At 52.2% G+C, this 11,805-nt stretch overlaps 4 protein-coding genes across 4 annotated transcripts; 2 read left to right on the top strand and 2 right to left on the bottom strand.

The window, feature by feature from the left end:
• Positions 1–473: 473 nt before the first annotated feature.
• Positions 474–3,848, top strand: BO79DRAFT_35131 (sensor histidine kinase/response regulator). The gene is made up of 3 exons (XM_025689114.1): positions 474–581; positions 707–1,878; positions 1,946–3,848. Exons 2-3 carry the CDS (start codon positions 888–890, stop codon positions 3,832–3,834), a joined length of 2,880 nt encoding a protein of 959 aa, XP_025537499.1. The 5' UTR covers positions 474–581; positions 707–887; the 3' UTR covers positions 3,835–3,848.
• A 1,397-nt stretch (positions 3,849–5,245) lies between these two features.
• On the bottom strand, positions 5,246–6,304 carry BO79DRAFT_198575 (emp24/gp25L/p24 family protein). The gene is made up of 3 exons (XM_025681354.1): positions 6,099–6,304; positions 5,639–6,027; positions 5,246–5,566 (listed from the first exon to the last, which is right to left on the bottom strand). The coding sequence occupies exons 1-3, from the start codon at positions 6,256–6,258 to the stop codon at positions 5,417–5,419; spliced, it is 699 nt and encodes a 232-aa protein (XP_025537498.1). The 5' UTR covers positions 6,259–6,304; the 3' UTR covers positions 5,246–5,416.
• A 153-nt stretch (positions 6,305–6,457) lies between these two features.
• Positions 6,458–8,569, top strand: BO79DRAFT_176836 (SANT/Myb-like DNA-binding domain-containing protein). Its single transcript, XM_025679877.1, has 3 exons — positions 6,458–6,663; positions 6,724–6,841; positions 6,898–8,569. Exons 1-3 carry the CDS (start codon positions 6,570–6,572, stop codon positions 8,468–8,470), a joined length of 1,785 nt encoding a protein of 594 aa, XP_025537497.1. The 5' UTR covers positions 6,458–6,569; the 3' UTR covers positions 8,471–8,569.
• A 278-nt stretch (positions 8,570–8,847) lies between these two features.
• On the bottom strand, positions 8,848–11,381 carry BO79DRAFT_270208 (uncharacterized protein; the record flags this gene model as incomplete). Its single annotated transcript, XM_025687273.1, has 2 exons — positions 11,157–11,381; positions 8,848–11,105 (listed from the first exon to the last, which is right to left on the bottom strand). Exons 1-2 carry the CDS (start codon positions 11,272–11,274, stop codon positions 8,848–8,850), a joined length of 2,376 nt encoding a protein of 791 aa, XP_025537496.1. The 5' UTR covers positions 11,275–11,381.
• Between the last annotated feature and the right edge of the window lie 424 nt (positions 11,382–11,805).

The following is an 11,805-nucleotide window of genomic DNA, read 5'->3' as shown; positions in this document are numbered from 1 at the left end:
TCTTCCTTCCTTCTCTTCCTCCCTCCCACCCCATCCCGTCTCCATCTCCCGATCTCCATCGCCCCTATCCCTCCTCTTCTACTGGCCGTTTCGATCTGGCATCCTGGCACCCCTCTCTCACCCCCATCCTTCCCTCTCTCTCGATCACCATCCGCCCGTTCACCGGTTGGTCTGTGCCATTAATCTCTGCCCCAGAATTTGACTCGGCCAGTCGTCGAGGGAACGCTTCTCAACCATCGCGATAAGAAATCAAAAGACGGATCGATCTTCAGGGGGTTTCAGGAACGGGAAAAGGAAATCCGAACATCATAGCTGAATCCGAGGCATCCAGCGAATCACCTACAAATTCTTTCCCAGCGGAGAGAAAAAGCGGAAAAAAGGGAGATTTCTCCCCCCCCCAAAGCAACAGAACCTCTCGGTCTTCTATTGACCAGCTTGCACCCTAATATCCTTCGAGTCATTCGTCTTGATCCTATCGGAGGATAATATAATTTTCAAGGCCGGTGCCTGCTCTTTTGCAGAGCATCCCCCGCGGTGTAGCTCAGCGTGGGCTTCATCTTTTCTATCGACCCCAAAGTGATGTATGTATTGAAGAGCCAGAGCCATCTAGGACGGGCATTGTGCTTGGTAGCCTCCTTCTATCCCTACTACACACCCTGCTGGATTGAATATAGCTAACGAGGCTCCTGTTTGACTGGCCATACAGACCGAAAGCCATGCGCTGTGCCCCTTCCAACAACCTGGGTCTTGATTCATTGATATCTTATCAATCCCCCTCGGTAACCTGGCGACCTCCCATATTATCATCCAGCCCTGTATCTCCGCCTTAGATTTGGTCTTTAACAGCAAATCGAGGGAACTGCAGTGCACCCACCATTCGGCACATCATGCCCGATTCCGCGGAGTCAGAATGGTCTAAATCCTTTGCATCCGGCCCAACCATGTCGTTACTTCCGTGCAAATCTCAGGTTCTTCCGGGCGATGCGTCCGCATCTACTTTGCGCGAGGACGATGCGCAGGCCGACTCGTCCGGTCGCAGATATATCGGAGCGCCTCAGAACGTGGCAATCGACCGGCTGGTGAAATTGAAGCAGGATCTTCGAACCCTCGGATTGGAAAAGTTTTGGAATCATCTCATGGAGAATATCAGTTCGATCTGTGACGCTCAGTACGTGTTTGTTGCTCGCAAGGCCCGGGAGGACGAGTCGGTCAACGAAATACGAGGCCACAAGCCATATTTATTCGGCTCGGCATTCTATTACAATGATGGATACGAAACTGCAGGCATGCATCGCCACAGATACTTTGCTGGCGGGAATCCCCTGTCCCATATGGATCACGAAAAGCCCTGTTTGATCCCGGAGAATTTGGGCTCCTACATATCGTTCGATCAAGATCAGCTGCCGTTCGCTGCAGAAGGCTATCTGGCTGTCCCCCTGTTCTCGGAAACCAAATGTCTCGCATACCTTGGTCTGATGTGGTCGGAGTCCGGATTGAAGAAGCGCAACCTTTCGTGGTCGTTTCTCGAAATGATACTGTATTCTTTGGAAGATCTGGTCGTCCAGCACATCCGTGACGATCTTGAAGCGGCAAACACACAGCAGGCGAGCAACAGCAAGGCGAGAAGTATGTCTGCCAGCCACGCGATTGTCGAGGATGCACACATCAGCATCCCTCATGGATTAGCCGACTTTGCCTCTCACCCGTTGAAGCCTTATGCCCGGAGTTTGTCACATGAACTCCGCACGCCGATGCAGGGTGTTGTCGGGATGCTAGATGTCATGCATGCCACAGTTCGCGAAGCTATCCAGGACAAGCCATCTCCGAAAGCGGGGTTCGTTTTCCGAACACTCAAGGAGAGTATCGAAATGGTTCAAGGTTCGTGTTTCGTTCATTCTTAGATCCCCATTTCCGAATGCTGACTCGCATTTTTCCATCTTTACAGATAGCGCGAGACGAGCGGTCGAAGCAGCAGACAACGTGGTCCACGCCTACGACCTGAACATGCAAGTCCCCAAGACTCCTCAACTCGAAAGAGACGATTGTTTTGGTGGGCCCGTCCAAACACCATTGAGCACGTGCGACAGCCGGCCAAGTGTCTTCGTCGAAGGAAGCAACATCACGGTTAATCCGTACAAACGACGACGGAGTAATCCGCCAGAATGGAACATCGGCACAACGCCAAAACAGAAGGTCCCACGCGTCGTGTCGCCAAAGGGACTTTCTCCCCGTAGCGAGGAAGTCAAAAACGCCGTCCACGAAAGCGAGAAGTTGATGAAAGCCGCCCCTGCTCATCAGATAGAAGCAGTAATGGCCAACATGGTCAATCCCCGACCATCGCTGGCAGTTCGCCGCTCGGCACCGCATCTCTTGTTGGAGGGCATTAACGTCAATGTTGTCCCCGCGCTGAGGTTCACCAAGCTTCGCGATCTGCTCCGTCTAGTGATTAATGAATCCTTGCATGTTGGTGGTCGGCCTGACTTTGCTGTGAGCAATGCGACCGACACGGGGGAGAAGATTGAGATCCGGTCACGCTCATCAAACGGTGAAGTGTTTTCCAAAACCATCAATTGGTCGGTCGATCCCGCGCTACCGGATACACTATTTGTGGATGATCGCGACCTGGCCAAGTTGATTTCGTGCGTTTTCCTCAATGCGGTCAAGTTCACCAATAGCGGTGTGATAACCGTGTGTGCCACCGTTGGCCGCAAGACCAACGATGTCTTGATCGCTGTGAGGGACACTGGACCTGGAATTCCAGAAGCATTCTTGCCTAAGCTCTTCAAGCCGTTTGCTCGGGAAGACACATCTACCACTCGGAGTAAGGATGGGCTAGGACTGGGTCTCCTTGTAGCCAAGGGTCTGGCCAGGAAAATGGGCGGCGACCTCACCTGCGTTCGCTCCTGCACCACCGGTCCCGACCATGGCTCCGAGTTTGAGATCAGAATTCCGGCCAACCAGCCCGATCCGACATTGGCTCCTCCGAACAAGCTGTTGACACCGCCGCAGCTCTGCGATCCTTCGCGCATGACCAGTGCGAGCACCTCGACGGTAGAATCGTCGTTGCTGTCGCCCGCGCTGCGAACACCGAGTCAGCCGATCCAGCAGCCGTCACCTAGTTTGACTGAGGAATCGTCTGTGACGTTGACCCCTGCGCGTTCGGTTCCCCATTGCAAGTCAATGCCACGCCACATTAATGGTGACACTCATGACAGTAAACTTGGTGAAAAGCATCCACTCACCTTCCTCGTTGCCGAGGACAACAAGATCAATCGGCGTGTGTTGGTTCATATGCTGAAGCGCCTTGGCTATAGCGACATCTACGAAGCTTGTAATGGAAAGGAAGCGGTCCGCATCATGCAGGAGGTTCTGGTCGCCCAAAGCACAGCAGAAGGCCCCTCTCCCAAGCTCGAGAGCACGGCAGACGGGTTTCCGATCCCCAATCCTCCGAATCATCGCAAGAAGATGAAACCGGTGGACGTTGTGTTGATGGACCTGTGGATGCCAGAAATGGACGGATACGAAGCCACGTCCAAAATCCTTCAGCTAATAGATGAATACCACGGTCAAATCCCCCCTAATTGTCGGCCTGAGCAGCAGCATCCGCCTCCCATAGCGACGCCTGCAGCCCATCAGCCTGTGGCGCCGACGGTCCTTGCCGTCAGCGCTGATGTCACCGACGAGGCACTCAGTCGCGCCTCGAAAGTGGGCATGAAGGGCTATATGACCAAGCCGTACAAGCTCTCGGATCTCGAGCGATTGATCCTAGGGTTTTGCAGTGATGCCACGACCCCTGCCGCCAGACAACCCGACGACTCGACGATGAATACATGACATAGATACATACTCCGGTCTTTTCAGTTATTGATTCCCACCCCCCGCTTTATACCTCATTTTGTCTTTCTTTTCTGTTGTTGTCTGCCATTGAATCTTGATTGGATCTGGTACCACAGCATGGGCGCTGTTTCTACTGCAGGGAGCAGCTGAATTAATGTTAGAAGAATAATTTTTTAGTGCTGATGTATTTACGAGCGATCTTCTGCATCCTTTATGATCAAATGATGACTGGGGGCAAAGATGGAAACGCACACGTTTCGTCCAACTTGAAAGAATGCAATGATTTTTGGATGGTCCAACACTTGAATGAATGCTAGATAGATAAATCTCGCTGTTACTATCTATACAACCTTTCCCTCCAATAAGCACTAACTTAGTAGACCCGAGCCACCTACAGTAGCGAAAGAGAAGACAAATCATCCTTTGGGTTGACATAGCCGAGAATACCTAGTATGCACACTAAACATCCATTTATAGTAATCAAGAAGCCCTAGAAAACTACACGACAATCGGGCTTTGCTGTCTACATCTTTGATGGTAAGTTAGTATAGCTGTCACCACAAGTGCCGCGTATTATATTCTGTGTTCGAGGGGGCAGTTTTAAGGTGGCTCTAGTAGTTTTGTTGTAAGACTGGCCTCAGGAACCAGCATATTTGTTGGGTTGGGATAGTACACTGCTCTGCTACTATGCCTCGGAAAGCATAGGCTGTGGGCTGCAGCAGAGCAGATGCAACAGGGGGGTCTTTGGATTATCTTCTGGTGGTTGGGTCCAGGATCAGTTTAATAGGAGTTGTTGCTACTATGAGATGAATGGATCGGATAGCGGCATGAGAGAAGAGTTGGTTGATGTCGTGAACTACTGTGGGAAATATGAGCATAGCCATGAACTTTATATCCTTAGTGCTGAGTTGCTCGCACGTGGCTTGTGTTGAATTGGGAAAGTTATCAGGCATACTTCAGTTAGTAGAAGTATGACAGTGATGGGTTTGCTGGTTGGGGAATCCAATTCTGATAGAACAAGTGAACTTAGAGAGCATGATCCATACTAGCAAGGAACTACGGGAAATATCTACCATCATATGTGCCACGTTAATCCAGTAAGTATTATCCAGTAAGTATTATTAGTCCTTCTAATTGATGTAATTGTATGGGGAGTAGTATCGGCTGCTGTCGTATCTTCTGTGACTACTGTGATGCATTGGATTCCCGTGAACACCTGGTTTCCGTATAGTGGACAAGCAAGATGCTGAGAAATTCTTGGGACTACAATACCGGTCATCTTCATATTAAGCATCCCAAAAAATATGTGTCGGCAGAACGATAGAGGCAGGGGAGTGAAGCAGATATCGCAAGGTTTCCTTGAAGTAGTAGCAGCAGAACCACATACATGCATTTTACATTCACTCATCAAACTCACACAAGAGAGAAATAATAATCGCTAAACAACCGATCATAGCTAGCTAGGTAGTAGTTTATTGTAAGTACAACCAGGTACCTCTCACTCATTCCTTTTGGCCTATTTTCTCCAACTTGTACTCCCCCGATCTCGAACAAAGAAAAAGAAAAGTAAGTCCCCCGTTTATGTCAACTTCTGCTTGATGAAGAACGACCGCAGATGCGAAAGCTGCCAAGCACATGCCACCGACAGCACAGCCAGCTGGATGAGAGTCCACCGAACCACGCGGGAGTTGGTGGCCTCAGACTGGTCGCGGAATTCAGCTTCACGTTCCTGTTTAGACACATTGTTAGTAAGTCATTGATCAAACTGCCCAAAACATCATCCCCGTGGGGGGAAACATACCCGCTGGAACACCTGCTCCCTACGAATATCCTGCAACCGGCCGTTCAGATCCTTCACCTTCTGCACAATATCCTGCATCTTGTCCTTGTCTTCCGTCTCGATCTTGCTCGTCTCACCGATGGCCATGTCCAGAGTGACCTGGACAGCACCGGACGGGGCGCCCGACAGCCAGCCGCCGCCAGTTGCGGCGTTGGTCTCGGGAGTCACACAGATCTTGTGCAGGCCGGCGTCGGCAGCGGAGAAGGTAAAGCGACCAGAGTGGCTGTCACGCTTGGAGACGACGCGGTGGTCGTTGTCGAAGATCTCGTCGACGGTGACGAGCATCTTAAGGTTAGGGTCCACATTGTAGGTGTTGGATTGTTGGTTGATCACGGCGGTAGAGTAGGTCCCTTTATCATACCCATATCGCATTAGTATTGAGTAGTGAGTAAATTGGGTAAGCCGATAGTGAGTAGCATACCGACAACCAGGGTATCCTTAGGGAGCTCCTCAAAGAAGCACTTTGTTTGGCGGCCGTCCATGTAGAAGTAGAGGGCGTTGGCGGGCACCGAGAGGCACAGGATGGCACAGACGGCCATCAAGGAGGACAGCCATGAGGCGGAGGATCTTACCGGAGCCATGATGCAGTTGAATGGGAGAAATTGGCGGAGGGGGGAAAGAAACAACAGAGGGAGGGAGATGATGAGAACAGTTGGCGATGAAGCGATTGCCTCGATCTGGCCGGATCCCGTCTTGGCGCGAATTCTCATGGCTTTTGCTTCTCCGCCTTCATCTTCCCTTCCATCTCCTCCCCTCTTCCCTTCTCGCTCCTCGATCATTATCATTGCTGCATTGCTATCTTCTTGTTGGTTTCATTGAAAAATTACATACATCGCACTTCATCACCCCTTGGAATTCGCTCAGCCCTTAAACCCCCACAGGTGCCTCCGCCATGGCCGCCGCCGATGTTCGCGACATGCTGGATCTGCCCGCGGAGGGCCAGCCCCGACCTCATAAGAAACAGAAGGTCGTCGAGAAGCGTCCAGGTGAGCTTCTCTCGGTTCCCTTACTCACCTAAAACTATTCTGACATATTCCCAACGCTAGAGGGTATTACCCGTGAGCTCTATGCTCTGCTAGGTGAACGAGCACCTCCGATCGCCATCAACGAGAACCGCTACAAGGGACGCCCGAAATGGACGAGCAAAAAGCGCGTCCAGCCATGGTACGCACACACCACCATATATCTACTGCTCCGATACCGAATACTGACTCCATCAGGCGCATGACCCCCTTCATCAACAGCGCCCGCTCCGACGGCCTCGTTCTCCGCCACTGGCAGCGCCAGCATGAATCCGCCAAGGTCCCCGCGCTGGAGGGCTCCGAGATGGACGTGGACGAGAAGAAAGAAGACAACGCCGATGCCTCAACCTCCGACAATGTACCACAGCAAGACTCCGTATTCGCCAAATACAACATCAAAGCCCGCGTACCCAACCGCTACACAGACGAGGAATACAACCGCCATCTCAAGAACGACGACTGGACGCGCCAGGAGACCGACTACCTCATGGACCTAGTTGAAGAGTACGACCTCCGCTGGGTCGTAATCGCCGACCGCTACGACTATCAACCGCACTCCGTCGACGGCGACTCCAACAACACCAGCGCCCTCGTCCCCGCAAAGCAATACCGAACCATGGAGCAGATGAAATCGCGCTACTACTTCATTGCCGCAAGCATGCTCGCACTCGAACATCCACCCTCTGAGATGTCTGAAGCCGAATTTGAACTACACGAGAAGATGCTCAAATTCGACGCCGACCGTGAACGCTCCCGCAAAGAACTCGCCGCCCTCCAACTCAACCGCACAGCCGACGAAGTCCGCGAAGAAAGCGTCCTCCTCGAAGAACTCAAACGCATCACCGCCAACGAACAAGACTTCATCACCGAGCGTCGTGAACTCTACTCCCGCCTCGAAGTTCCCATCAGCGTCGGCAACACAACTATGTACCAATCCAGCCAAGGCCTTTCTCAACTCCTCCAAACCCTCCTCCAAGCCGACAAGAGCAAGAAACGCCGCTCCATCCTGGGCCCCGAAGGTGGCGCCGCTCCCAGTCCCGCCGGCGCAACCCCTGCCCCCAATGCCCCCAGCAGCGCCCGCGACAGCCGCGCCGACACCCCGAACGCAACCCCGGCTGCCGCCCCAACCAACAAAAAGGCCGCCGCGGCAGCTGCAGCCGCAGCCGCAGCAGCGAACAAGGAAGCGCAGCAACAAGCCGTTCGGACTCTCACCCCCGCCGAAGAAGCCAGATACGGCGTACAACACCACGACCGACTGGCACCAGGCGTGCAATTCCGCAGTGACCGCGCACAGAAGCTTACGCAAGCGAAATCGAATGTGCAGACGCAGAAACTCGCTGCCGCGCTGGCGGAACTGGAGGTGCCATTGCGGCTTGTCATGCCGACGGAGCGCGTCTGCAGGGATTTTGAGAAGTTGATTCACTCGGTGAATTTGCTGTTGGAGGCGCGGAAGGTGTCGGAGAAGGTGGAGAGTGAGATTCGGGTCTTGGAGGCTGCGAAGGAGGAACGTGAGAAGAAGGCAAAGGAGGCGCTAGAGAAGGATGGTAAGCCTGAAGTCAAGTCGGAGCAGCAGGAGGATCAGCCGCTTCCTGCGGCGGCGGAGGAGAGTGCTGGGGATGCGGAGGGGCAGGAGAAGGGTGCGACGGATGAATCGGGGGAGAAGGCAGGAGGTACTGGTGCTGGTGAGGAGGGAGATGGGCCTTCGCATAAACGCTCTGCTAGTGTGCTGAGCAATGCTAGTGATAAGAGTACGAAGCGGCAACGGAAGTAAAAGAGGATTGATGTTATGGGCGTTGGAGAATGGGCGGCGTTCTTGGTGTTTCGATATACCTATGTACGACTACATGAAGCTTGGGCTTGACAATCACTGGTTTTAATGCGATTATTTCATCGATGTAACACATTCGATATTAATTGTTTCCCTATCCTTTTATTGGTACGGTGGACTTTTATCATAGAGACGATTACCAGTTACCGATATAATTTGAGTGCCAGTATTGACTGTTCAGTAACAGCTGGTTTCCGGAAGTGAAGAGGCAGCGTCAGATGCATCAAGTGTTACATTGACAATAGTTGTTGTAACAACTTGCCAGTGTGGGTTGTGCTCCGACGGCCTCAAAAATATATAAGTGGCCAAAACACTGATACCTACCCAAGCATCTCTTGGTAGTCCTGGTAAGTACTTTTCCAGTCATCTGTGATCGACTCTGATCCGGTTTTGTCAGAAGAATTATGCCGATCCTTTTTTGTATTATGGGTGCCTGTCTGGACGGTCTGCTGGTCGTGTTCTTGTCCCTCGTGCTGGAAATCATCTGAGCCGGCTGTTTCATGCAAGTTCTCGGCGGAGACTATAGGGACATCGTCATCGGCACTTTTAGCCCTATTTTTACGGTCGAGGACCTTGAATTTGAGAATGCGACCCTCCTTTCTCCGCACCACGGGGTATCTCCCAGCTGGAGTGGTCATTGTCGCAGTCGAGTTGGCTTCAAAGCCGCGCGTAATCGCTGACACGCTGCGACCCTTCAACAAACTTCCTGTACGTCGCAACGTCGCCCATCTACCCAAAGGTCGCCCCTCAGTACTTCTGGTAGAGACTGACGAGATTTTTTGTTCACTCTGTTGTTCGCTCGCAGGCTGGTTTGGATCAACCCAAGAGCAGAAGTCCCAGGGATTTTTGGTATCAACTGCAGCGGAATCGAGCTGCTCCTTCTTATGCTTGGAGAATTTCTCCAGCACTGAGGACTTGAGCTGGTCACCCAAGCCTTCACTAAATGCACTAGAGAAGCTGCGAAGACGTATGCGACTCACAACGCTCGATAGCTCGAAGCTGGAATTCCCGGCCTTAGGAGACATCTTGTTTTGTCCTATAGTCTCCTTCCCAAAGGGCCTTGATCCACTTCGAAGATCCACGCCTACAGCTGTCACTCCTGGGACACTGGACCCAATGTAATTGGGCTTCTCTGGAGGTTCATCGGCTCCGTCAATTGCAGGTACCAGAGCGTATCCGTATCCAAGTCGCCGGCCTCCTGACATCCATCCAACGCTCACCTTGCGAGGCGATGCAAGGTCCGTATCCGCGTCGTTATGGCCATGTGTAGGAGAGCTGAGTGAACGGGCCGTTTCGAATTTCTCGGCAAACATGTTTTTCTGTGCTTCAACTTTATCTGCATCTTGGTCTGCAATGGGACCATAACGAGCATTCACCAGAGATGACTCCAATGATCGAGGGGAACAACTGAAAGAAGCGATGGGTTCATGAGGTTGTTTAGTATTAGCCTGATTCTGGATCCGTCTATCTATAGAGCCGACTCGATCATCTGTAGATGACAAGCTGGTCTTCTGAGAATAGCACGAGGATGCCTGGTTCACTGGTCCCCTAGGTCTTGGTCCAGTTGCGTAAATATCCGGTGCCTTTCCTGCTCCAAACCCAGAGAAGTCGTGAAAGGACTGGGATGCGTTCCACGTCCCGGCAGTGCTGGTCCACCGATTCTCATCGAAAGACTGTTTCGGTGATAGCATATGAGGAGACGTTGAGCGAGACGCCAAGGTCGTCGGGATATTCAAGTCACCAAGATGAACAGAGCAATTGTCTGGTATAGGGCCTGCGGGGGGCTGCCGGCGTCGTTTCCTGACAGAGATCTGTGAAGATGGCCCAACCAAAGAGTCGGCAGACGTGGCATACGATAATGGCATAGGAGACACCGGAGTCGAATAATCCGAGCCATGTATACCAGGATCAGGTGAAGCCATTCGAAGGGGAGGCCGGTATCCGTGTTGTTTTGGATACACAGGTCCATTTCTCATCTTGCCTTGAACTGGACTGCCCGCCATACCTCTTTGAGTCCTTGCAATCCTGATTCGACGGCTCCCATCATCTGTGCCGCGGAAGGCAGAGGAGCCTTGAGACAATTGGGTCATGCAAGACACCTGACTCTTCGAACGCAGAGCAGATTGTGACTCTTCCCTTATAGTAGGTTCCGCACATGGTGCACTCTCTAGGTCTTCGAACTCTGGACTATGAGCCTGCACATACGGTATCCCCTGTTCCATCTCGCGCCGCAAAGGGGAGATAGCAGCCTCCTCAAGAATACGTGGATTACAAGGATGGTCTCTGGTGTGGCTGACCTGCTTGGGGGTGCTTATGAACTGCGCGTCGCTGTCATATCCCCTTTCGCTCATGAAGCTGCTCCCAATCTCGTCGGGAGTAGCTACTCTTTCACCAGGACTGGCAAATCTAGAAGAGAATGGAAATGCTGGGGAGCCAGACTTTCTGCGATCAGTTTTTGGCTTCACACGCTGGTCTCTGGCTTCTCGAGAGAAACGTCTACGGAGTCTATCGGGCAGGCCACCGGAGGAGCGTCTGGGATGACCGGGGCGTGCGACATCGTGCCTGTCCTTGGAATACCCTAGAAGGGTCAGCAATGCCCTTGTCACTCGAGCGGACTCGCGTGGCTCACCATCCGAATCGCCATCTGGTGCTGGTTTTGCGGAGTTCAATTTGTAGGAGTGTCTTGTGTCCGAGTCTGAGCCTTTCCAGTATTTTCTGAACCGGGGACAGATGAGGAAGAACGCCATCGGGACAAGTTTATTATCTCAAGGTGAATGATAATGCCCTTGTCAACAAGTCCACGGTTTTGTGTTGTTTATCCATGGTGGGCAGTCCGTTAAGACGGGGCATTCTCGCGCAACTGCCTCATTCAAGCTTATGCAACATACAGGAACGGAAGCTGCGACTACATTGAGAGGAGCAGCTGCATAATAAAGGCAGCTCTACGGTTCTCAACCAGAACATCGGATTTTGGACGAGCATTGTGGTCACCATCCGATCTACGGGGGGCATTCGAACTGTATCTATAGCATGCTCTGCGGTAACTGTTCGTCGGCCAGCTGAGCTTCCCCAGACGTGCATGCATGCAAGATACTCCGCATCCCGAAAGGAACTCCGAACACCATGTTCAAAAGCCGAGTACTTCAAAACCAGAACTAGAGACACGCTTCAAAGCATTGTGACTCGACAAAAACTCCGGGTTATTTTTCGAATGAGTCACTAATAGAATACTGTCGTAGTACTCGGTGAATTGGGACCGATCCCGAGTATCGGGGGAG

Source organism: Aspergillus costaricaensis (assembly GCF_003184835.1).
Source record: "Aspergillus costaricaensis CBS 115574 unplaced genomic scaffold BO79scaffold_24, whole genome shotgun sequence".
In the NCBI taxonomy this organism is placed as follows: domain Eukaryota; kingdom Fungi; phylum Ascomycota; class Eurotiomycetes; order Eurotiales; family Aspergillaceae; genus Aspergillus; species Aspergillus costaricensis.
Note: the sequence above shows the minus strand (reverse complement) of the source record. Positions and strands in the feature narration are given on the sequence as shown.

What these genes read in the sequence shown, in the direction of transcription:
- BO79DRAFT_35131 (XM_025689114.1), top strand. Translation starts at nt 888, where the DNA reads ATGCCCGATTCCGCGGAGTCAGAATGGTCTAAATCCTTTGCATCCGGC. An exon ending in GAGTATCGAAATGGTTCAAG is followed by an intron (nt 1,879 to 1,945) that starts GTTCGTGTTTCG and finishes CCATCTTTACAG; the next exon opens with ATAGCGCGAGACGAGCGGTC.
- BO79DRAFT_176836 (XM_025679877.1), top strand. Translation starts at nt 6,570, where the DNA reads ATGGCCGCCGCCGATGTTCGCGACATGCTGGATCTGCCCGCGGAGGGC. An exon ending in GGTCGTCGAGAAGCGTCCAG is followed by an intron (nt 6,664 to 6,723) that starts GTGAGCTTCTCT and finishes TCCCAACGCTAG; the next exon opens with AGGGTATTACCCGTGAGCTC. An exon ending in AAAAAGCGCGTCCAGCCATG is followed by an intron (nt 6,842 to 6,897) that starts GTACGCACACAC and finishes TGACTCCATCAG; the next exon opens with GCGCATGACCCCCTTCATCA.
- BO79DRAFT_198575 (XM_025681354.1), bottom strand. Translation starts at nt 6,258, where the DNA reads ATGGCTCCGGTAAGATCCTCCGCCTCATGGCTGTCCTCCTTGATGGCC. An exon ending in TAAGGATACCCTGGTTGTCG is followed by an intron (nt 6,028 to 6,098) that starts GTATGCTACTCA and finishes GGTATGATAAAG; the next exon opens with GGACCTACTCTACCGCCGTG. An exon ending in GGGAGCAGGTGTTCCAGCGG is followed by an intron (nt 5,567 to 5,638) that starts GTATGTTTCCCC and finishes GTGTCTAAACAG; the next exon opens with GAACGTGAAGCTGAATTCCG.